Genomic DNA, 27439 nt, shown 5'->3' on the forward strand with positions numbered 1-27439 from the left:
TAATGAAGAAATGTCCGCACGTTTATATTTACATCAGTTACACAAGTTACATCATTGCATTCACAATTTTTTTATGCAGTAAAAGAAATTTTTAACGTCGTATAACAGTCATGTTATCATATAACAGTTGTATATAACGTCGTATAACAGTCATCTATATGCATGATCGTAATATGCATAGATGGAGGAAAGATAAATTTAATCTCTTTCTAGGTTTGCAAACATATAAACAGTGCCTGTGATTATTTTGTTTATAATGCAAATTTTGCTATTTTTATAAGTAAAATTTCGTTACAGTTTATTGACATATAAAGTTTCTTTTATATAATAATATAAATGTATTTTTTTAATTACTGTAACTGTGACTATGGAAATAATTGCATCAAGAAATTAACATGTTGCTGCTGTAATTAAATCTTTTATTGAGCATCGTCTTCTTGCAATTTCATGAATATTCAACAGTCTTTTGACTTCATCTTCTCTTGAGATTTATTTATTTAACTTATTTGCCCCGATCATAAATTTAGTCAAATGTGACAGAGCGAAACGTTCGTGAATACTCGCGAACATGGTGCATCTCTCAGTGTGTCCCGCGTAACTCTACCTTTTCTGCAGTATGCAATAGGATTGCAGTAGGAGAAAGTATCGTGACAGGTAATTTGTTGCCGTTGAAACTCGCGTTGGATTTCGTCGCCTTGAATACAAAGAACAAAATTTTCTTGAGCTATCTGGATTGAAAACGAGAAGTTGCCATCCGAAATTTGTATCCGGAATTGAATCATGCGGGAAAAGAACTCGCGTTTAACATAACTTTCGAGACTCAAATAGCGTTTGCTATTCTCTATAGTTCTAAGCGTCTACGGCAAGATTCTCGCGTGATTTATCGCAATGAAAGTTCCAGCCATAAATAGTTAATGCCGCAAGCGTAAATATATTATACCTGCAATTTATAAAATTGCAATTATATACTTTTAAAAAATGTTTTATTTCTTCAAATATGTAAGCTTTCTAGCACATTTACGGGAAAGTGATTTTTTTTTTCAATAATGATTTGATTTTATCATTTTATTTGCAGCACACACGTACAGCGTGGCATTTATCAGTAAAAATACAACGAAAAATTATCTCTGTTTTATAATAAATCTCATTTTCTACTTTACCACTGAACTATTCATATTTTTTTCTGCGATTATCGTAAAAACTGCTTTCTGAATGCAATTGGCACAGCAGGATCTGTTGACCAATCTATTTTTACATGCCATACATTTTGTATCTTGCGGATGCGCAAAGAAAGTCATTGTTGATAACGCTTACTACTATATTGCATTCTGTTAAACACATCCGATTCGTCCGCATTTTACTGCAACTTTCTTACGTGACATTCCACATTGGTCAACAACCTGTTGCTGATGAGAAATCGATGTTCGGTTCAGCCATAGGGAAGTTCTCGGCAATTGTTTGCGAGAAGAGAGCCGGTCGAACCGGGAAAACCGTTTGACAGTCAACTACTTGTCAGTTCACATCCGCGTCTTCGAATAGTGTCATCTTATCGTTCGTTAAACAGTTAGAAAAATATTGCAAGTACCGGTTGAAAAATCTAATACGAGTCGCAGCCAAGAAGTATGCTTGACATAAGAGTTCACCCATAACCAGCGACAGTGAATGATTACTTTAACGGTTAATTAACGTTGCTTAATGGAGCACGTAAAGACTGATAGAGAGGAAGATTGAGAATCGCTTTAAATCGCGTTGATTGCAATATGACAACAATCGGACAATATTGCATATCTATGTCTTATGTCATTTTTATTTCTTACTGTATAAGATTAATGGAGCTATAACATCGAGTAAGACCAGGAAAGGATAGGTCAATTTAAATCGAGCTAACTCACTCACGATGTATTGGCATCGCATGATGCTATTGAGAGGAATTGCTTTAACTTGTGCAGTTGTATATTTTGTAAGCTATTTTTTATACTATATTCAACCAAATGTTTTAAGCACTTGAAAAATTTTGCGAATTTTAAATCGAGTAAATAATTTAATTATAAGTAAAAGTTTAATTAAATATATTTGAAATTATACTATGATCTTGATCTTATACGTGTATAAAAATTATCAAATTGTTGATCAAGCGTTTGTAATGCTGTTTACAAACGAGCAGTTTGCAGTAGAAACAAATAACTTGTGATGCACTTGAATCATAAAATGGAATTCAACTTGTTAGCATACCATTGCTGCATAAAGTATGACACATGTAGCCGATTATATCAGATCTTATAAGACCACCGATTAAACAATCATGTGTGAATCATTGTACTAATTTAACTCTACTAGTCCACAAAACTCATCTATAATTAATTACATTGCAGGATATTATAAGTATATCTCACGACTTATACTTTTATTGCACTGCGCACTCTTTAGTTTTTTTTTTTTTCGGCTCTTCTTTCGCAAATCCGCCATTTACTTATGTCAGTGTTATAATGAAATTCACGAATGATTCCTCAAAGAATAATGCACGTTGGATGTAATTATTTCCAGCCATCAATCGCGAATCGTCGCGCCCGCGTGCTTACGAAAGATTGCACTTATCCTAGGTCGAAGATATGTTAATTAGGTACATTCATGGCGCTCGCATTTGAAGAGATATATTGCAGCCGATTCCTCCTGACATTAGGAGTAACCTCTGTCTACAATAGAACTTTCCATCTTTGATAGATATACCGTTCGTGTGTTGCCATAATTAGAAAGTATAATCGGCGCCGCGTGTTCACAGTGCTGCAGCGGTCCTTTGTAAAGTTTCTTATATTAATTGACAATTTATTATGATAAATAATTAACGATAGTATGAATTAATAGATGCGCGCGAACAAACACACACACACACACACACGTACGATGGTTCGTAGACAATCTATATATCCATTCACGTTTTAGCTCTAATCTGGTTTCACGCTCCAACAATTATGCTCCGAGAGGCGCCTTTTTACATTCCATCGTAATAACAAACCACGAGCGTGTTATACTGAGGAATTTTCGTATTCAATTTCGCGTTATATAATAATAATTATGTCGTGTAAAATAATTTCAGTGTAACACATTTTTAACTGTTAATGAACAATGATCTCTATGTATATTAAATTTAATATTTATGATCGATGTATTTTGCATCAATTGGCATTTTTTTATATGCAGTATGAATGTTAAGTTTAATATTTATTATGATTGATGTATTTTGCATTTTTTTATATGCAATATAATGCACTAATTTTTGATTATTTAAATACAATTATCGTAATCTTTTGTACTTGATTAATTATACATACAATTAATTTATATTTAATATACAATATACAATACAGAAAATTGTTATACAATTTAAACAATTATGTCGAGCTTGAAATTTTATGTCGTGTACATCGTGTGTCTTATTTTTTACGGCATTTGCTTAATGGTCTTTTAAATACATAAATACAGTAAAATAAGCATACTTTCACAATGATCTTGGATTTGCGCTGCATCTAGATATGTGTGTCACAATGAGGGCGCGATAATAAATTAACAAGTCATTGGCAGACTTTCATAATAATGCGGGTTGGTTTTCTCTCGTGTAGATAAACAATTAAACTGAGAAGCGGAAATACAGAATACACACTGCGACACTATATAAATCTTTAAAGGATTTTTCTGCGAGATATTCGCTGCTGGATACGTGAAATTTAATAATCGCCCCTATGCGTAATCCACAATGCGTAAGAGAGTTGCATGCTTATGGGAAGAGGATTATATCCTGTATTGAAACGGTCCCTCTGATTAAACGATTCAAAGAGAAAGAGAGAGAAAGATAGCATCACGACCCTCGAGGTAAAATTTACGCACTCTGTAAACCACTTATAATCAGAAGATTGGACCGGACGCAAATCGATTCGTTTCGATATTCTGATTGAAAAGTGCGAATCCCCCATACAAGGAGATTAAAAAATATTGTTGACACGTGCGAAGAATGTTGATTTATAATTTTAATTGACAATTATTTTGCAGATTTCAGTTTTGAGCGGTGTCCGTAATTACATTGCATAGCGATGATTATGTATGTGGGAACGGAATTAAATTTATATATCTCTAAAACTTTGTTTATAAAGTAACAGTTTTCTGAAAATGCTATCTTGATCATTGCTTGATGCGAGTAATATTAAAAGAATCAAATCATTATGACAGTAAAAATTTAAATATATTTGTTTGATTAATAAACGTGCTATTAATAAATAAATGGATACAATGTATCCTCACATATATCTATAAAATAATACGATACATTAATTAGAAAATATTTGTTATACCATATTGTATCGATGAGTAATGCCAGCAAGGCACGCTACTCAATACTTAAGAGTGCTACTAGCGTGAAAAAATATAATATTGCACGTGTTGTATAATTTTCTCACGAGTGTCATGCTTCAATAGGAGAACAGTAGCTTTGATAATTTGAGAATTTTGAGGGGGATTAGCCACGTGTGCACATAAATGAACGAATGCCATCGGGATGGATGAGAAACACTAAATTACGTTTGCAATCGATAGGGCAAGTCGTAAAAAAACAGACATAATTATATCATGTAATTATATATTTTAAAGAGAGCAATTTAATTGATTATAAATATTTATGGGATATATATCACAATTTATCGTTAAATTAATAAATAATATCTAATCATACTTAAGAAATTAATGTGCAATTAATAATAATAATATGTCACAGACTTTTTATATACATTTATAGCTGTGAATTTATTTTTAATAGATCAACTTTTAAAAATATATCAACGTTTTGAAGAATAATAAAAATGTCTTTATCTTTCTTATTTGTACGAATTTTATCGTATCTTATTTGAATGCGAATTTTAAATGAAATATTTAAATATATATATGAAACAGGTCCGTTTAAATTGCATTTGCAATTTTTACACATTACAGCTGCTTATATAGACCATCGCATAGAGTAGCAGTAAAATGTAATAATTTTTAATAGCTTACATCATTCTTCCCCTGATCATTCATATTCGAACTCTGCATTTTTCCCTTCAATTCACATCAGTATTAACATGTCTAAAGCAGTTACGTGTCACATACTTTCTACTTACGATGTTAAAGTGTCTCAACACTGCGGGAGACGTGATATTTTATCAGGAATATAATGTGACGTGTATCCTGTATGAACCGATGTGTTACGTGCGAAATACTTTCTTCTTTGTACCGAAGCCTCTTGCGACTTTTCCTTCTTCATCCGATTTCATTTCTCGATTGCATATTAATGCGTCATTTATTTATATCTAATAAATAAACCGGTGAAATCTTTTTTCTGCATGATATCGACTTGATTCCTATCCGCGATGATTTTCTCTCTTCGATCGTACCATTATAATATCTTGGGCGATCGTGGGATGAAATACAGGGAGCGTCTTTCGTCACGGACACTCGATCGAGCAATCCATGTTCCAGGATGTAGTCGAGCCGTGTCTAACAATAAGTGGATTTCACGCTCGCGCGAATGCGAGAGTACGTGTATCATCGCATCATCGGGATGCGATTCCGTGCGTGCACGCGGGGTTTTCCGCGTGTAAATGCGCGTGTTACTCATCCCTCTACAAACGTGTTGTAGACCTCTACAGGAGGTAGTGGTCCCCCCTGGCTTATCGTGACATTATTTACCCCCATATGTCGATTTATGGTCCTTCCATTAGGAATGGGTCTGTTAGACGCTGCGGGAGCTCTGCAGTTCTGTGGTACCAGAAGGGATACCAAGGTATCTTTTCGAGAGATGGAAGACCTTTGTCCTTTATCGCACCCTTCGTTATGAGCTGGTGGATGAAATATTCGGTTGACTTCCGTTATAGCCTATTGCAAAATTTTAAATGAAATTCTAGATAGAGCTTCAGACGGAGCTTTGTTGAGAAGCGATGCAAGAAATTACACGAATTTATCGGACTAATGTTCGTGCTCACAGATTACGATCGAAACTACAAGTATACCTATTCATCACTGATTTGTATCTCTCTCTTCGTGTTACAGAGACACCTGGACAAGGGAAGCGACCTTGCTGAGGCGGCGAGCGCGAGCGGACTTCGCGAGCTCGCGAGATCCTTGAAGCAGCATCTACGAGGATTCGGCTCTCGCTTGGAAGATAGGCGGGAGTACTTGGAGGACACGTCGAGATGCTGTCTCCTTCAGGATCGCGCCTACGAATGGGCGCAGGAGGCTCGTCTAGCAAGCGAGAGGAGATCCCAGCAATTCTTGATGGCGAGGCCGCCTCTGCCACCCGAACACTTCACCGAGATGATAGCTCTGGCAGAGAAGCTCGGTAACGAAGTTCTCTTGGAGCAATGTCGTATCGCGCGAAACAAATGCGTGGAAGCCCTTGAAATCGCTAGGTCCGCCCCGGGAAGTCCCGCGAGAAGAAGGTCCTTCGCTGCTTCCGAGTCGACCTCCTGGGATGATACTTTAGCAAAAAGTAAGATTCCTTCTTCCTTACGATCGTTGCAAAAAAATATATATATAATTTGGAATTACACATGTTCTCCAGGGACATCCTGGGATGATAGTGACAGCAGCTCTTCTTACGCTTGTCCGATGGAAAGTGTCGGATCAGCTGGCAGCGGTGGTCGACCGGTGCTGGATAACATCGCCGAACTTCGGGAAAGTGCTGAGCAACTTTTGGACTGCTCGCCACCACGAACACCTCCGCGAAGCCCGGCTCCGAGGAGGCTGGTTAAGCCACCGGTGAATTCGCATCTTCACAGATCAGCCAGCATCGCGCCAGGAATGAAGGCGAAAAAGTATGATATTCACATATCACATATCACTATATTTTTAATAATAAATGGATTTATGTTTTTGTTATTCGCATTTTAAATTATATATTAATATATTAATTTTCGATGCGTATAAAAATATAAATAAAAACTAATTGAGAATAAAAATATCTCGTATTAATCGTTAATAGAATGATAAAATTATTAAGCACGTAATGTCTTACGGTGACATTTCACTACTATATCATTGAAATAACGATTCATTGTTCTTCCATAATTTAATTTACTTTATGCCATCGTACTCATTATTATACGGCGCCATTAATGAAGAATTTCACCTTGCAGAACAATACTGCTCATAATGAGGGAGATGATACAGACTGAACGAGACTACGTGAAGTCACTCGAGTACATAATAGAGGTAATTGTCATGTGTACATCATTAAAGTTTATTCATAATTTTATTATTTATCCTCGCGTATACTGAGTAATAACACGTTTGAATTTTCTTGCGAAGAACTATATCCCGGAACTCGTGCGAGAGGACATTCCGCAGGCTCTTAGAGGACAAAGAAACGTAATCTTCGGGAATGTCGAGAAGATATACGAATTTCACAGTCAACACTTTCTACGTGAACTAGAGCAATGCGAGCAATCGCCTATGCTTGTGGGACAATGTTTTCTCAGACACGTGAGTATAATTATATCAATTCTTGACAGTTGTAAAATATCAAAGAGACACTGTATCTAAAATGTCTTATAAATATTTTAATATGTTAATTAATATATATGAATATTTTAATGCAGGAGAAAAAGTTTTATCTTTACGCCTTGTACAATAAAAACAAACCAAATTCGGATTCACTGATGGCGGAATACGGCACAAGTTTCTTCAAACAGAAGCAACTAGAGTTGGGGGATAAAATGGACTTGGCTAGCTATTTATTGAAACCAGTCCAACGGATGGGAAAATATGCTTTGCTACTTCAGCAGCTAGTTAAAGCCGGCACAGATCTATCGGAACAATTGTCCGGTAAAGATGAGAAGGAAGAAAAAGAAGATAGTATGAAACCGATAGTCGAAGGTGAATTGGATTTAAGGGCTGCTGAGCAAATGGTGCGATTTCAACTTCGACATGGAAATGATCTTTTGGCAATGGATTCGCTTCGCGATTGTGACGTACGTTAAAATTGTTTATATAATTAAAACATAAGGAAATTAATAAAATTAATTATCTAATTTAATAATTAAATGAATGTCTCGCTCTCATATATGTTTTAATTATGATTTTCATAAATAATATAATATATTATGTTCTTAAATCTACGTATATATATATATATATATAAGTTGTGTAACATTATTTCGTAGGTAAACGTAAAAGAACAAGGCAGATTATTGCGGCAAAACGAGTTTTTAGTCTGGCAAGGAAAAGGCAAGAAGTGCCTGCGACAAGTATTTTTGTTCGAAGATCTTATACTCTTCAGTAAGGCAAGAAGATTCCCTGATAGAAAGGTAAAATTTTGTGAATGTCGCTTCGTATTTAATTATACGCATATATGTTTTTATCTTATTTTATTAAATATTACTTATGTATATATACTTTTTTTTTCAGAACCTTGATATTTACATATATAAACATAGCATTAAAACGACGGACATTGGTATGACCGCCGTTATCGCGGATTCGCCCACAAAATTCGAGATCTGGTTCCGTAAAAGAAAACCGGGCGATACATATACGCTGCAGTGCGCAAGTGAAGACATCAAGAAAGCCTGGTCCGAGGAGCTTAGCAACCTTTTGTGGAAACAGGCGCTTAAAAACAGAGGTAATTTGCTATCTTTGTTTCGTCAATCTTGAAAAAAAAAAGAATTGTGACAGCGAATTACACTCGATGATGTTTGACGTTTTTAGAAGTGCGCCTGGCGGAGATGTCGAGCATGGGCATTGGGAATAAACCGTGTTTAGATATAAGGCCTAGCGCAGATCAGATTAACGATCGTTCTATCAGTGTAGCTCAACTCTCTAAGAGTAAGTATGACAAATTTGCGGGCTATCGAATATATTCGTTTATGTCGATGATCTCGAATATTGAGATGAAAATTTGAATTTTGCTCGCACAGCGCCCAGATTTAGAAACTCTATAGCGGTGTCAATGGCGGAGGACTCCAGTCGCTGCAGCAGAAGACCGCACAGCGTAATTTCCGTTAGTTCATCCTCGAGCAGCGGTGGAAGCAGCGGTCCTCCTACAACGCTTAATCTTGGATTAGATACAAGTCCACGACCGCATCATCGTAGTACTACACTGAACAGTCAGTGTAGCGTTGGTGAGTATTACGCTTCGATTGCAGTAATTTTTTAAAAAGAAATTTGAGACCGATATCGATTTATAATGCTAATATTTATCTTATAGAAAGCGGTATTATCGCTGATATCTCCATCGTGTCGGATGACGGAGGCGACAGCACCGAAAGAAGTCCTTGGAATTCAACCTTGGAAAGTCCTACGTCTTTACCTACGACTTCGACCCCTCTGCAATCGCCAACTAGCGGAACGGCGGCAACAGTTACCCCGGCTTCTTCGACAGACACGAATCTCACATCTTATGACCAAGACATGTCCATTAATCTATGAACCTTTCTCAATATATAGAGAATATTGCGAAAAGGCGACTATAATTGATTCACTTGCAAGTTTGTGTTATGATTACAAAGACGTAACGCATCGTCGTGACATATTTAATTAAGTACAATGAGGTAATATCGTTGCACGTGTACTATTGAATACATCACATTCTTGTGAGCAACTTATAGTTTAATGCGCCGTAAAAGAAAGAATATAACGCCGCATGCAATTCGATAGGTCGCCGCATTACGCTTAACACGTGTGCCCAGCTACAGAACTTGTAATCGCATTACATATAAATGTAGATTATATTATCCTATAGTTACAGAAATGGTACTGAATTTTAACATTTAACTTTCAAGTGAATCTGTTTCTGTAAATCTATCTTTTGATACACTTCGAAATTCACAGATCTATATGATCATATAGCTATTGAGCTATTACTTATGAAGCAACTGATAACTGGTTTCTCTGAAGTAATAGCAACATGTATTTTCTTATTCCGTCTCATTAATTTTTATCAACGTGCTCAAGACACGATGCTAGATAGATATGTTCTATCAAATGTACGATTATATCGAGGTATGCTATAATACTATAAATGATATGCACGGGTCGCTATTCTCATTTACATTGGCATTCCTGATTACGGCGGTGGAAAATTTTGTGAATCTTCCCCGATAACTTATATGACAATTTTATACACTTTTATTTATATTTATAGTTGATAAATATAATACTTTAACTCCACATTGTGTTCGCGTTTACTGTATTAAGGAAAATATATGATCTTATGCGCGAATCGTATACAAGTTGAAAAAAATATATATTTTCCTTAATTGTCATGCTATCTCGATAATGAATCTAACAGTTTTGATTGTGGATTATATGTTCAGGAATGTGTGTCAAATCAATGCGCACATATACATACTAATTTGTAATATAATGTAATATCAAAGGTTTATATACAATGTGTAGCCACAAGTAATGTAACCAATAGTCTATATATTATTTCCAGATTATATATATATAATATTATATATTCTTTTTATGTCAGTCATTTGTAAAATCTTTTATTATCCGTCATAAATGTAAATCTAACTCTGGCCTGTACTCAAAAGCCAAATTTCTGTTACAGAGTATTCTATTATGTTTTAAGAATAAAGTTATTTTAATATATAAGTGTGGATAAATGTTTTGGAAGAGCTTAAGGTCAATTAAAATGGTAAGCTTACCTTAAGACAATCCACACTCCATATTCCAATGTCTTTATTAATAAATCGATTAGTTAAACTATGCAGAATTGCTCGTGATTTCTTATCTGCAATAATGGCTAGCCGGAGAGATATCCGCCTTGTAAGTATAATACATGTTATTGTTAAAAACAACTATATAACTTGCAATTTTAAGCAATTTTAGAAGAAATTATATTCCATAAAGGAAAAAAAAAGAAATCAATTTTGTGAATCTTTATAGTCATCTAATTCTTTTAATTTGAATAAATGCGACATTGAAATAATAGCTGTTCGCCAATATGTGATTCTGCATTGTTACTTTGCTTCCAAGTAAATCGATTAATTAGCCATCCATATTGCCAAGGTCTGTCAAGGTATTGTAAGTATATACCTTATATAGATGCTGACCAAACTTTATTTTATTATCTTTTTGTGTGAGGACAAAAGTCTCAAGTATTTAGAAGTGTAGATGTAGATCATAGAGTGTTACGAAGAATTTTGGCACAGTCCGATGCACCCTATTTTATTATAAATTCTATTTGATCGCAATTTTACAATAATTTTCAATCAGAAGTAAATCAATTGCGTTTACATGAATTTAAATTATGACATGAATATGCTATACATCGGTGCACCTGGCTGAGCATCCCGATCTTCGAAAGTAAAACTAAACAAAAGTAAACAATTTCTATTTTCCACAAGTCTGTGAATGTGTTTGGTGTTGCTTTTGAATGGAAGGGATGTTGGAATAACAATAACAAAATAGTACCTTATATAAGAAAATATGCCGATAGTCACTTAATATTATACACGTTTTTAGATATTTATTAATATTTTTTTAAGTAGAACGCTCTTTAGTCTTTAGAATTAAATATTTCCATTATGAGAATAAAATGTATATATTACCTTTAATAACACAATTATTTCAGTATTGTACTATTGTCTAACACCGATGTATTTTATTACTTGCTAAATATACTGTATTGGGTGCCTTTTGTAGAGAATTCAAATCTTTTTAAAATATTATCCCACATCTTATATACATATTTCTACATATTACTTTTAGTAGTTTTGATCGATTATTATATGCGTATCATATATCTTATATATTAAAGTATTTATAAATAGTTTAACAATTTGTAGTTTGATTAATGTAAGATGTTTTTATATTTTGTATTTTATATCTTGATTTAATAAGTGAAAAAAATGATATCCTTTAAAACAATCCAGTTCTATGTATTTAAAATGTAAAATATACAATACCACAAAAGTTTAATTTTTGTTAATTTAATCGCTTTAAATGTGCATAATACATATATATAATGTGTGTTAAGTTTTATTTAGAAATGCAGCTATAATTATATTAATATTTATAGATAAGCAATTACAAGCAACTTTAAAAAGTACATCTTTAATAATTTACAAGGCACGCGAAAGGCATACAAAAAAGTCATTGCTTTATAAAAGAGATACGTACTTATCCTTAATCTGATTTTGGCCATGTGTGATTATATTAAATTTCTACGAACATATTGCTAAATAGACCATACATATTCTAATAAAGATTAATTCACAGATTAGATAGCCAATTGTAGGTTCAATAAGATTTAAGATAGATAGACTAGAGTCAATATTTTTTAAGTATATAAAATTATAAATAGTAAAAGTGTTAAAAGATTTCTCTCCAAAAAATTTCTTGAACTATGTAACTTTGTAAGATTGCACAGTATTTATGTACAAATAAAAATATATTTACTAGAAATAGAAAAATGTGCAAATATCTCTTAGCAATTTAAAATTATATAACAGTACATTTTTTTTTATGTTTAAAACTGATTACATCGCATGTTGACAAAGTCATGTTCTGTCATGAATGTTTTTTATCTTCTTTTAAATTATCAGGACAAGAGGCAGATTTCTTAACACTTTGGAGATTAATTGCTGATGTACTTGCACATATTTCTTTTCGTGATTCTATCTGTTTCTTTTTTAATAATGATCCACCTGTAAACCCTAAAGAGATAATATCCATTATCTATCTTGTGTAATTTTAAAAAATTAAAATTTAATATCCTATTAATTTTATATAAATTTATATAATACTTACCTAAAATACCACAGCTTAGAGCAGCAAGACCACCAATTTTCATTCCAGCTAGTAAACCTATTGGTCCTCCGATACATGTACCTAACATAGCGCCTGCTATAGGATACGCAGCGACTTTATATTTAGAGGCTGCTTGTAGATATCTTTTACCTTCATTCACATTTATTTGAGTTTCTTCAATATTTTCTTCCATATTGTCCACCATTTCTTTCTGATCCTATTTGTAAAAAAATATATATATATATATGTAATAAAGTATAGAATACTTTTTCTGTTTTTAAAAGCTAAAGTAAGGAAAAATTTAAGAGCTATTTTCTTAAATTATAATATGTAAATCTCCAAAATTGAAATTATATCCTTACATGTACAATTTTATTAAATTCAGCAAAGAGCTCATGTAATTGCTGTATTTCCTCTTGCAGACAATTCCAGACTTGTAGACATGTTTGCTGATGTTGTAAATCTTCTTCTATTTGCAATTGAATATCATTATCATCAAATGGATATTCTGTCTCTTCATTTTCATTCTTTGATGATTTGGGTGACAATTTCGATGCATCTAATTCCATCTCTGCAATTGATATTTATATCTATATTAATTCTTAGAATTTTATGTTAATCAAAATTGAGAGAGAGTATTATATGTTCCTTACCTAAATATTCCTCAATTGCGCGCATGATGCTAGACCGTGCATGTATTGTCAATTTATCAAATTTATCAATATCAACATCAAGAACTTGCGCTCTGAGAGTTTCCATTTGATACAATAACTCCTTCAATTGCTTAATAATACGAGAGACATTTATATGTTCTTTCCGTATCCGTTCCCAATCGTGTTGATTTTGATACTGCAGAGATATAATTTGTTTATATATATTTAAAATATTTTAATATGAAAAAAATATAAAATTGATATATATGTATACTTACTTTTTTAATGTTGGTCTTGTGTCGCTTTAATAAATCTACATGGTGCGGAATAGCAACATTGAAGTTATTAATTTGAATTTCCAAACGTCTTATAGGTTGCTTGATTGTAATATTCTCTGATAAGGCTGACATGGCTGACGAGACTCTTTGTTAATATTTGCTCGTTTATAGAGTTCTACGTAATTTATATCTTTGTGATAAGAAAAAAAAAAATCTCAATCTCAAAGTTCACTCTTTATACATGTCTAATTGTAAGTTTCACCTGAACCCTCCTAATTCTCATTACACAAGTTTCTCACGATAAATGAAATTAGTTAATAACGAAATACGATTATTCACTAATGGCGTTTTATTACTTCACTAATTTTATACACATTCTGTCTCTGTCCAAAATAAACGAACAGCTGTTGTTGAATATAAACACACGACACAAACACAGCTGTATAAATGTGATGCTATTGCCATCTACAGTAGCATATTGATGTTTCTAATACATGTGCTGCAATAAAAAAAGTACGTGCACACAATTAATGAAATATATAATTAAATCAGTATTAATCCACACACAGACAATATTGCTGATTCACAATTTATAGATATAATACAAATGATGACTTTACCAGCAGTGTAGAATAAGGTGACTACGCAATTCTCAGTTTTAAAATAGATGCAGACAGCCGTATTAAACGAGGCTTTTATTAATACATTTTAGATTAAAATTATTATTAAATTAAAATATAAATAAAAGATAGTGCATTCAAAAATATGTTAAAATAACATTTTATATGTATTTAAATGCGCTTCGCATATTTATGTTTATCACTCATTTTATTTGTATAAATAAATGCCAAATAAAATATTAAATAGCATGATACAATTTCAAAGATAATAATAATGTAATAATAAAATATTTTTCTTTTTATAATTAGCGGAACATGTTGCTGAATATTGCGCATGCGCGGTCGTCGCAGCATGCGCGATCATCGCGCTACATTCACTACGTTTCGTACGTGTGTCGTGTCCACCGCGCATGCAAACGATTTCCACGGTTTTCGATAATTAAACATCAAATTGTGTGCATATATAAACGTTCGGTAATGTCGAATAAAACGTCGTACGGTTGTTCTACGAGTTCTTAATCAGTTAATCAGTATGCCCGATGTGCTGATACATGCGTGAGTATTATATAATAATTAGAAATTAATGTTTAATATCGCTGACAATTGAACATGTATTTGCATTCTATATATATACATACACATATATACATATATATTATGTATATATGTATGTATATATATGTATATTATATATAATACATATATATATATTACATACACGCATGTATATTAAATAAAGGATACATAAACATATTTTTCTTTTTCTAATTAACAGGTTAGAAAACGATGCTGAATATTGCACATGCGGGGGCGCAGGGGTCGTTGTCGCATGCGCGGTCATTGGCGCCAACCTTCATTACGTTTCGCGTTCGTTATCGTGTCCGCACGTACAAACGATTTCCACGGTTTTCGCGTTAAAAAAGAAATTTTCTGTATATATATAAACATTCGGTAATGTCGAGTAAATTGTCGTATACGGTTGTTGTACAAATGTACGCGATGTGGTGGTGTGCGCGTGAGTATTATAAGTATTATAAGTAAACAATCATTTATGCGCGTAATTTGCAATGTCGTTCATCGTAACGTATATTTGATCTTTCGTCGATTAACGCGAAAATTATTTGTGCTTTGTGACATTCTCTCTTCACGTCGTACATTGCAGTGGAGCAGTAAAAATATGGATCGAACAAATTAAGGTATTTAAGATGATTAAGGTGTATAATAATTAGAAATTAATATATTTAATATTGCTGACAATTCAACATATATTTGCATTATATATATATATACACACACATATATGTATATAAAATAAAAGATACATAATTAATACTTAACTTAAATTCAAAATATATATTAATTTGTGAGATGCTTAAGCATTTTTTATTGATATACATTGCATACATAGCTTATATTTAATTTGTAATAATAATAGTAATAATGTTTAAATAATAACGTTTAAATTGCAATAGTGTCATTTTTAGCTTACAAAGCATTTTTAGTAAAAGAATTTTAGTCGTAATACTTATATATATATTATAATATATAGTATATTCTTTTATATTTTATCATATTCAAACCTGCGTCATGATTCTAACAATAAGTTGAGATTATTTTTAATATACATAACATACAAATTTCATATTCAGATATTAAAAAACTTTAAATTGCAATGTCTTAAAATGAAATGAAACAATCATACATAAAGTTTTGTCGTCCTAAATATAAAAATATATATATGTATTTATGTATATATGTATATGTGCATATATGTGTGTATGTATGTATATATGCATAGGTATATGTAATGGTTATACATATATCGTTATTTTTCAATGTTTTCAATATTTTAATACGGATTAGCCCTTTGCACTTTTTGCAACATTTTTAGAAACTATTATAATCTATTTCCACAAATCTGCGATATGCAATAGATATGCAATAGAATAAAAAAAAATCTGCGAAAAATATAAATTATATAAAATTATTATTTATATTATTTTATTATTTACATTTTATTATAATTAAAATAATAATATTTTGTAAGTAATATAATATGTTATAATACTTTATCCGCGATTAATATTTTTTGACAGAAATTAGCTGATAATTGTCAAAAATTTTAATCGAGTTTAAGGTATTATAATATTTTATTTAAAACATATTATTATTTTAATTTTTATATTATTATTTTAAAATTTAATTAGCAAATTAATCAGCCGATTAAAGCGTTAATTTGCTACTTAAATTTTAAAGTAATATTATGTTATAAAAATTAAAATAATATGTTTTACATAAAATGTTACAGTACTTCAAACTCGATTAATATTTTTTGACAGTTATCAGCTATATTTCTGCCAAAAGATATTAATCACAAATAAGGCATTATAACATATTATTAAAAGCGTATTACTATTTTAATTTTATAGGAAATTATTATTTTTAAATTTAATTACTAAATTAACGCTTTATTAATATTTTTTGACAAATATCAGCTGATTAAAACTAAAAATTAAAACTAAAAACTTATGTGCTACTTAAATTAAAAAATACATTTTGTTATAAATATCGTAATTGAAAGGTAAAAGGTGAATTTCACCTGGCAAATGATTTTATATCTTTAAAAATTTTTTAATCTTGTAAAATATAATTTCACTTATTATAAAATGTTTTTTACTTTTATATGCTTTTTTTAGCTATCGTAATTGAAAGGTTAATTTTGCTTGATAAATAATTTTATATTAAAAATTTTTTTTAACTTTGTAAATTATAATTTCTCTTACCATAAAAAATGTCTTTTACTTTACATGATTTTTTTCAGCAAATTTTGTTGTAATTGAAAGGTGAATTTGAAAGATGAAATGTAAATTTAAAAAATGAATTTTGCTTGACAAATGATTCTATATCTTTAAAAATGTTTCAACCTTGCAAATTATAATTTCTCTTATCATAAACAATGTCTTTTATTTTTATGTCATTTTTTAGCAAATTTTTTCGTAATTGAAAGGTGAATTTGAAAGGTAAAAAATGAATTTAAAAAATGAATTTGATTTGGCAAACGATTCTATATCTTTAAAAATTTTATTATTAATAACTCAAAAATATCAATGAAGCGTTAATTATCTAATTAATTTTATCAAGCTAATGAGATTCTTAGAGAAAATCAATCGGCTGAAACTTAGCGGTAGACCATAGCACGCATATATGGCAACCGATTCGCGTATGCGCGTGGTAAATTATAAACGCAACACCAGTTGCATCCGACATAGTTGAAACTGTTGCAATTACTACGGAACTTCTGCCCGACGAAAACGCGACCCGTCAAATCTCTTTAATGAAATATAATTAAATAAAAATTAATTAATATTGCTTATTATTTATTAATATATTTATTGATTTATAGTATTTTTATTGACTTGTATTACTTTCATCGATCTACACTACTTTCATTGATCTATACTACTTACATTTATTACATTATTTTATATCACCATTTTGCATTTAACTTTTTAATTTATAATGTCCAAATTAATTAATATTGCTTATTATTTATTATTATATGTATTGATTGATAGTATTTTTATTAATTTAAATCACTTTCATTGATCTACACTATTTACATTTACTACATTATTTTGTCACCATTTTGCATTTAACTTTTAAATTTATGATGTCAAAATTAATTAATATTGCTTATTATTTATTATTATATTTATTGATTGATAGTATTTTTATTAATTTAAATCACTTTCATTGATCTACACTACTTACATTTACTACATTATTTTATATCACCATTTTGCATTTAACTTTTTAATTCATAATGTCTAAATTAATTAATATTGCTTATTATTTATTATTATATTTATTGATTGATAGTATTTTTATTGACTTATATTACTTTCATCAGTCTACACTATTTTCATTGACCTGTACTACTTACATTTATTACATTATTTTATGTCACCATTTTGCATTTAACTTTTTAATTTATGATGTCAAAATTAATTAATATTGCTTATTATTTATTATTATATTTATTGATTGATAGTATTTTTATTGACTTATATTACTTTCATCGATCTACACTACTTTCATTTACCTATACTACTTACATTTACTACATTATTTTATGTCACCATTTTGCATTTAACTTTTTAATTCATGATGTCCAAATTAATTAATATTGCTTATTATTTATTATTATATGTATTCACTAGCGGATCCTGACGTCGATAATGGGGGGGGGGGTTTGCAAAATTATTTTATTTAATATTTTTGGTTTCATGATTAGCTTTTATTCCAGGATCAACGACGTCGATAGCTCTTTAATGTTTGTTTTTCTTTATTTATATATTTTAAACAAATTCAGCGAAACTGTTTCTTTTAATTTGCAAGGGGGGGGGGGGTTTAACCCCCCAGGATCCGCCAGTGTATATATATATATATATATATATATATATATATTATATAGATATAAAGAATTTCTCGCCTAATTATTTTCATGCAACGAAATTATCTCATTATTTCGTCCTATGTCTGACTTAATCTATACTTAACTCCTTGAATGCGTAATGAGTATAATTTACAATGTATCTTATACATACATATTGTATATATTATATAGATATAAAGAATTTCGCCTAATTATTTTCGTGCAACGAAATTATCATCATTTCGTCGTATGTCTGACTTAATCTAAACTTAACTCCTTGAATGCGTAATGAGTATAATTTCCAGTGTATCTTATACATACATATTGTATATATTATATAGATATAAAGAATTTCGCCTAATTATTTTCGTGCAACGAAATTATCTCATCATTTCGTCTTATGTCTGACTTAATCTAAACTTAACTCCTTGAATGCGTAATGAGTATAATTTCCAGTGTATCTTATACTTTTATATATATATATATATATATATATGTATATTATATAGATATAAAGAATTTTGCTTAATTATTTTCATGCAACGAAATTATCTCATCATTTCGTCGTATGTCTAACTTAATCTATACTTAATTCCTTGAATGCCTAATGAGTATAATTTACAGTGTATTTTATACTTTTATATATATATATATATATATAATATATATATATAAAAAATATATATAAAAAATATATATAAAATATATATATATAAAAGTATAAAATACACTGTAAATTATACTCATTACGTATTCAAGGAGTTAAGAATAGATTAAGTCACACATAGAATGAAATAATGAGATAATTTCATACACGAAAATAATTAAGCAAAATTCTTTATATATATATGATATATACAATATGTATGTATAAGATACACTGTAAATTATACTCATTACGCATTCAAGGAGTTAAGTTTAGATTAAGTCAGACATACGACGAAATGATGAGATAATTTCGTTGCACAAAAATAATTAGGCGAAATTCTTTATATCTATATAATATATACAATATGTATGTATAAGATACACTGTAAATTATACTCATTACGCATTCAAGGAGTTAAGAATAGATTAAATCAGACATAAGACGAAATGATGAGATAATTTCGTTGCACAAAAATAATAAGGCAAAATTCTTTACATCTATATAATATATACAATATGTATGCATAAGATACACTGTAAATTATACTCATTACGCATTCAAGGAATTAAGTATAGATTAAGTCAGACATAGGACGAAATGATGAGATAATTTTGTTGTACGAAAATAATTAGGCGAAATTCTTTGTATCTATATAATATATATTATATACATATATATTATATAGATATAAAGAATTTCACCTACATATTTTCGTGCAATAAAATTATCTCATCATTTCGTCCTATGTCTGACTTAATCTATACTTAACTCCTTGAATGCGTAATGAGTATAAATTACAGTGTATCTTATACTTATATATATACACTAGCGGATCCTGACGTCGATAGCTTTTTAATGTTTGTTTTTCTTTTGTTTATTTTTTTTAAACAAATTTAGCAAAACAGTTTCTTTTAATTTGCAAGGGTTTTACCCCCCCCCCCCCCCAGGACCCGCCAGTGTATGTATTAATTGATAGTTTTTTTATTAATTTATATCACTTTCATTGATCTACACTACTTTTATTGACCTATACTACTTACATTTACTACATTATTTTATGTCACCATTTTGCATTTAACTTTTTAATTCATGATGTCCAAATTAATTAATATTGCTTATTATTTATTATTATATGTATTGATTGATAGTATTTTTATTCATTTATATCACTTTTATTGATCTACACTACTTTCATTGACCTATACTACTTACATTTACTACATTATTTTATGTCACCATTTTGCATTTAACTTTTTAATTTATGATGTCAAAATTAATTAATATTGCTTATTACTTATTATTATATGTATTGATTGATAGTATTTTTATTAATTTATATCACTTTCATTGATGTACACTACTTTCATTGACCTATACTACTTACATTTACTACATTATTTTATGTCACCATTTTGCATTTAACTTTTTAATTCATGATGTCCAAATTAATTAATATTGCTTATTATTTATTATTATATGTATTGATTGATAGTATTTTTATTAATTTATATCAGTTTTATTGATCTACACTACTTTCATTGACCTATACTACTTACATTTACTACATTATTTTATGTCACTATTTTGCATTTAACTTTTTAATTCATGATGTCCAAATTAATTAATATTGCTTATTATTTATTACTATATGTATTGATTGATAGTATTTTTATTAATTTATATCACTTTCATTGATGTACACTACTTTCATTGACCTATACTACTTACATTTACTACATTATTTTATATCACCATTTTGCATTTAACTTTTTAATTCATAATGTTTAAATTAATTAATATTGCTTATTATTTATTATTATAAATTTTAACTTGTAATATTTTATCGATTTATATTACTTTCGTTGACCTATACTACTTACATTTACTACATTATTTTTTATCACAATTTTGCATTTAACTTTTTAATTTATGATGTCCAAATTAATTAATATTGCTTATTATTTATTCATATATATATTGATTGATAGTATTTTTATTAATTTATATCACTTTTATTGATCTACACTACTTTCATTGACCTATACTACTTACATTTACTACATTATTTTATGTCACCATTTTGCATTTAACTTTTTAATTTATGATGTCAAAATTAATTAATATTGCTTATTACTTATTATTATATATATTAACTTGTAAAGTTTTTATTGACTTATATTACTTTAATTGATCTACACTATTTTCATTGACCTATACTACTTACGTTTACTACTTTCATTGTCTATACTACTTACATTTACTACATTATTTTGTCACCATTTTGCATTTAACTTTTTAATTCATGATGTCCAAATTAATTAATATTGCTTATTATTTATTATTATATGTATTGATTGATAGTATTTTTATTAATTTATATCACTTTCATTGATGTACACTACTTTCATTGACCTATACTACTTACATTTACTACATTATTTTATATCACCATTTTGCATTTAACTTTTTAATTCATAATGTTTAAATTAATTAATATTGCTTATTATTTATTATTATAAATTTTAACTTGTAATATTTTATCGATTTATATTACTTTCGTTGACCTATACTACTTACATTTACTACATTATTTTTTATCACAATTTTGCATTTAACTTTTTAATTTATGATGTCCAAATTAATTAATATTGCTTATTATTTATTCATATATATATTGATTGATAGTATTTTTATTAATTTATATCACTTTTATTGATCTACACTACTTTCATTGACCTATACTACTTACATTTACTACATTATTTTATGTCACCATTTTGCATTTAACTTTTTAATTTATGATGTCAAAATTAATTAATATTGCTTATTACTTATTATTATATATATAAACTTGTAGAGTTTAATTGACTTATTACTTTAATTGATCTACACTACTTTCATTGACCTATACTACTTATATTTACTGCTTTCATTGACTTATACTACTTACATTTATTACTTTCGTTTACCTATACTACTTACATTTACTGCTTTCATTGACTTATACTACTTACATTTATTACTTTCATTGACCTATACTACTTACATTTACTACACCATTATTTTATATCATTGTTTTACATTTAAGCCTTTAATTATGATGTCCAAATTAATTAATATTGTTTATTATTTATTATTATAAATTTTAACTTGTATTATTTTATCGATTTATACTACTTTCGTTGTCCTATACTACTTACATTTATTACATTATTTTATATCAAAATATGTTATAAAAATTAAAATAGTAATATGTTGTAAATAATATGTTATAATACCTTATTTTCGATTAATATTTTTTGACAGAAATCAGCTGATAACTATCAAAAATATTAATCGAGTTTAAAAGTATTATAACATATTATATTATTTTAATTTTTATAACATATTATTATTTTAAAAATTAATTAGCAAATTAATGCTTCTTTAATCAGCTCATTTCTGTCAAAAATATTAATAAAGTGAAAATTTGCTAATTAAATTTTAAAATAATAATACATATGTTATAAAAATTAAAATAGTAATATGTTGTAAATAATATGTTATAATTTATAATACCTTATCCTCCATTAATATTTTTTGACAGAAATCAGCTGATAACTGTCAAAAATATTATAATCGAGTTTAAAATATAACATATTATTTAAAACATATGTTGAAAATTAATTAGCAAATTAATTATATTCTAGCTTACATATTTATATTTATATTGTGTATCTTATAACGCGAAATAATAAGATTATTCTAATATATGTGTGTATTTTATTTGTTACAGCATTGCGATACACAGTGCGATTCACGCGTCGCCGCGTCGTGTCCGGGAGTGCCGTGTAAAGTGTCGCGCGTCGGGAGTACTGTGTAAAGTTTTGTATGTCGAGAGTGCCGTGTAAGATGTCGGAATCGTAATTATTCGTGTTTTCGCGAGTGCCGTGAGTGCTACCATGGACCAAAAGAGGACGAGGAGGCCCAGGGAGGCATCGGGTGACAGCGGGGCAACTGTGAGGTATGCAAATAAAAACTTTTTTTCTAAACTGCATTGTTTATGAGATATTCGACACACATATATGTATATACATAATTTGAATATTTTGTTTTCAGATCAATGTGTGCTGTGTACTACAACTCCATTATTATACGTATCGGTGAGTGAGAAATTGTTATTTTATTAACATTTCTATAGCGGTAATATGGAGGTGTATATAATATGTTGAAAATATTAAAATAGTAACATTTTAAATAATATGTTATATAATATCTTATTCGCGATTAATATTTTTTGACAAAAATCAGCTGGTAATTGTCAAAAATATTAATCGAATTAAAAATATTGTAACACCCTTTCTAAAAAAGGCATATTAAGTCGATTCTCGCAAGTATTGTTGCATCTTTTCCGCGATGCTGATTGACTGTTTCGATTCGCATTGTGCGTTATATTCATAGCATCGAGAGGCTGTTATCGCGAGGATTAGTAGTTTAACAATTTGTTCAAAATAAAATTAAATAAAATAATATGTTTTAAATAATATGTTATAATACTTTATCCGCGATTAATATTTTTTGACAGAAATCAGCTAATAACTGTCAAAAATATTAATTGAGTTTAAAGTATTATAATTTATTATTTAATACTAATATCATTATTTTATTTTATTTTGAACAAACTGTCAAACTGTTAACTCTCGCGATGACAGCCTCTCGATGCTACGAATATAACGCACAACGTGAATCTTGACAGACAATGAGCATCGCGGAAAAGCGACAACAATAAACTTCGATATATGCGAGTATCGACTTTACATATCTTTTTTAGAAAAGGACTTTTTTAGAAAAGGATTGAGGAATAGCGTAGCGCGCTTGTGTTGTTCTAATATATATATAAATTATGAAAAAATATATAAAAAGGTTTCATAAAAGCAATCCATATATATTAATATATATAGTTACGATATATTTACCGCGCATTACACATTTCTAATACATAATTTAATTTTACATAATTTGTTTTTACAAATTGAAGATTTGACGTGAGCAGCACTTGAAATTCACGTTTCTTTATTTCGTATTTGACTGAAGTTACAGGCAGTAATTGAGAAATTTATGTATATATTAAGAGGTGATCAATTATGCGTCATCCTGGAATTTCAATGCTCGTGCGTCCGTGAGATCTCGATGAGTTTTACAAGGGTCGCCGCGAATGTACAATTTGGTATAAAGCCGGTGAGGCTTTTGGTAATGAAAAACCGATTGCGACCAAATAGGCTCCGGGCTGCTGGTGACGTGTAATCGAGTCTTCTCTTCTGTCGCTTCGCCACCCACCCCCGGTTCCTTTGTCTCCCTTCCTTCCATCCACATCTCATCCTTCCTCTCTCCCTTGATTTCCCGTTCCCTATGCTTCTTCCTCTTCCCGTGATTTCTCTGCCTTCCATTAGTCGCTATACGTCGTCTGTACACAGAGATCCGTTTTGTTCTGCTTTTGCGTGACCTTTTATTTCAAACAACCGCATTCAAATTACCGTTATCTGGATACTCGATCTTTTGACCTTTTGCCACCGGACGTTTAGAAACGTTTTAAACATCGTCCACATATTCCATCCGTCATTCTCATTTACCTAAGAAATGAGTAAAAAATCATTCTTATTTAATCTTAAGTTTATTGCTCGTCTCTCTTATGCGATTTTATATTATATATTGAAAAATGTTACACAACTTTGCTTGAAGAGTTTTTAAATTTTTTAATTCTTATTGTTAGATTAATTACACACACATACACATTCACATGGGTGCACGCGCGCAATATATACACCGCTAAATCATTTTAAGATTCTTTAATCATTTCTATTAATTTAAAGAAGCATTAATTTGTCATCTTGCTCATCAATCACATTAAATAGGACTATATTAAAATGCAATCAGATATTAATTTCAATTCAGAAGTTAATTATAAAGGAGAAATTAAATCACGAAAAATTAAATTGCCAGATATATGACTATTCAATTTACTATTACTACACTGATTATGAGTTGATTCGCGTATTTGTAATATGTGAAATTAATTATATCTGACATCTATGCTAGAACGATGATTGCGCTTTGTCTCTTCTCGTTCTCGTTAATTAGGAAGTCCAAATTCGTAGTCTCTAAAGTGGAAGTTAGATATAAATTCGGAAATAGCATTATTTAATAACAAAGTCACGTGTCTAGCGCTCGAATGTTAGTTACGAATAGTTAGAAACTATTTCCTATTTAAATTATCTGTGTTTTTAATATAATATTATATTTAAAATTATATTATAAAATATTCACACGCATAAAAAATAAAGCTTTTATTTTTTTATTATTAGCAAAATACACAATAGTATATACAATATAAAAATAAATACAATTCGTAACTTTATAGTTAAAACTTATTTCAATACAATAACATAAATATAATAAAGTAATATAAACTTTAATTAACGTGAGGTTATTCTATTTTCATAAATGTTGAAATATAACAGAGTAGATCTTATTGCCAAAAAAATGTTAAAAGCATTTACACAAAACTTAATACATTTGTTCAATGTAGGCTTATATTCTTCATTACTTTGAAATCCATTCTTAATTAGGAATCTGCACCGATCTGATTGCAGACGAACACATTGCATACACAATATTTCCTTTTTCATAAAGGTGTTGGCACATTTTTATTTTTTCTCTGCGCTTTTACGCATTTATTCCTTTAATTATTTTACAGACAAATCGATAGTATTGATCGCAAACTAAAAAAAAAAAAACGATTTTAATTTATAATGATTTTTCGTATACTTTATTCATTTGTGATAGATTATAAGTATATATTACAGATATGTATGTTAAATATATAGGTAAGCAAATATATTACGTAAATAAAATGCGCACATAATTATTTATATGCACGGCATCTTATAATATGTGTGTGTGTGTGTGATTTATACGGGACACAAGTTGATTGTGTAATATATAATAATATTATAATAACAAGAACACAATAATAATAATATTATTTAATAATATTAATAATTATATAATAATAACAAAGAGATATATATTGAAATATATATTTTATAATTATTTTGTACTGTCAGCAACAGTTTCACGAATAATTTAGTACAGTTACATGGTGAGGCGCTAATGGTGCTACATCCAACTGGAGAGTAATAGCCTATCCGAATTAATTCTCTCGCTTTTAGTAAAATAAATTTTACTACCATCTTGCTCTCGAAGACGCCAAATTTTAGTGTAACAGCGTTATAATTAAACATTGATCATTTAACTAATCTTTACCTTCTGCATATGGTAACATTTCACGATGTTTGCACTTATTCAAATATTTCTCAGCATCTGTGCCAGTATAATTTTGCATCGTGTAACCATTGTCGATATTGCGGTCGCCAAATCACATCCCGTTACATACGCACACGTTACATACAGATACATATGTTACGAATTAATTAAATATAAATTTCTTATACAACAAAACATTCCACAAAATGTAGTCTTAGGACAAGTTCGATAGTCTACCATTACAAATTATCAATTTTGAGGATAATATTCGATTTTTCAGCGCAGGAACTTGTAGAATTTTTGACAACGATTTTACTATTTTGGTTCAAATGACAATGTAAAATTCAACGTAGCAACCATTTATATTGTCGAATTGATATTTGCACAAATTTTGCCATCTAAAATGAATTTTGCCTATTTGGAAATTATGGCATAAAGCGTAGATCGTTTCACAGTTTATGAAATTTTGGATTGCCATGTTATGATGATTAATTGCGTTGTGAGCATCATCTGTGTTGCACAGTACTTTGTATTTTTTAATACCCCCGGACTAATTTTTTTTATTACGTCGTTTTTATCGCCTCGTTTATTACCTTGTCATCATATGGATAATCGATGAAATATTTCGTAATATATTATTTGGCTGTCAATGGCGTTGTGGCAGAAATATCTTTCTTCTTTCGCAATCATCGATAGATACGAATATTAACAAATGTTGTCGA

The 27439-nt window shown here is 29.5% G+C and overlaps 2 protein-coding genes across 6 annotated transcripts in view; one reads left to right on the forward strand and one right to left on the reverse strand.

Annotated features, from left to right (window-relative positions):
* The window catches only part of LOC145933172 (puratrophin-1), a 322624-nt gene extending 311021 nt beyond the window's left edge, over window positions 1-11603 (forward strand). For 2 of the 5 annotated variants that reach the window (XM_083032712.1, XM_083032713.1), the window contains exons 13-22: window positions 6073-6511; window positions 6584-6836; window positions 7158-7233; window positions 7330-7503; window positions 7620-7991; window positions 8184-8327; window positions 8428-8641; window positions 8728-8844; window positions 8937-9140; window positions 9227-11601. In XM_083032712.1, coding sequence (XP_082888838.1) covers window positions 6073-6511; window positions 6584-6836; window positions 7158-7233; window positions 7330-7503; window positions 7620-7991; window positions 8184-8327; window positions 8428-8641; window positions 8728-8844; window positions 8937-9140; window positions 9227-9447 — 2214 coding nt within the window. In that variant the 3' untranslated portion in view covers window positions 9448-11601. Of the gene's footprint in view, window positions 1-6072; window positions 6512-6583; window positions 6837-7157; window positions 7234-7329; window positions 7504-7619; window positions 7992-8183; window positions 8328-8427; window positions 8642-8727; window positions 8845-8936; window positions 9141-9226 lie in introns of all 5 variants that reach the window. The other 3 variants (XM_083032711.1, XM_083032714.1, XM_083032715.1) reach the window with 3 other exon arrangements.
* Window positions 11604-11904: 301 nt separating this feature from the next.
* Syx17 (syntaxin 17) lies at window positions 11905-14259 on the reverse strand. The gene is made up of 5 exons (XM_083032718.1): window positions 13712-14259; window positions 13434-13629; window positions 13143-13351; window positions 12781-12997; window positions 11905-12686 (listed from the first exon to the last, which is right to left on the reverse strand). Exons 1-5 carry the CDS (start codon window positions 13841-13843, stop codon window positions 12541-12543), a joined length of 900 nt encoding a protein of 299 aa, XP_082888844.1. The 5' UTR covers window positions 13844-14259; the 3' UTR covers window positions 11905-12540.
* Window positions 14260-27439: the final 13180 nt, after the last annotated feature.

Source organism: Prenolepis imparis, unplaced genomic scaffold (assembly GCF_030444845.1).
Source record: "Prenolepis imparis isolate NDT839.2.m4 unplaced genomic scaffold, iyPreImpa1.0 SCAF_2, whole genome shotgun sequence".
NCBI lineage: Eukaryota > Metazoa > Arthropoda > Insecta > Hymenoptera > Formicidae > Prenolepis > Prenolepis imparis.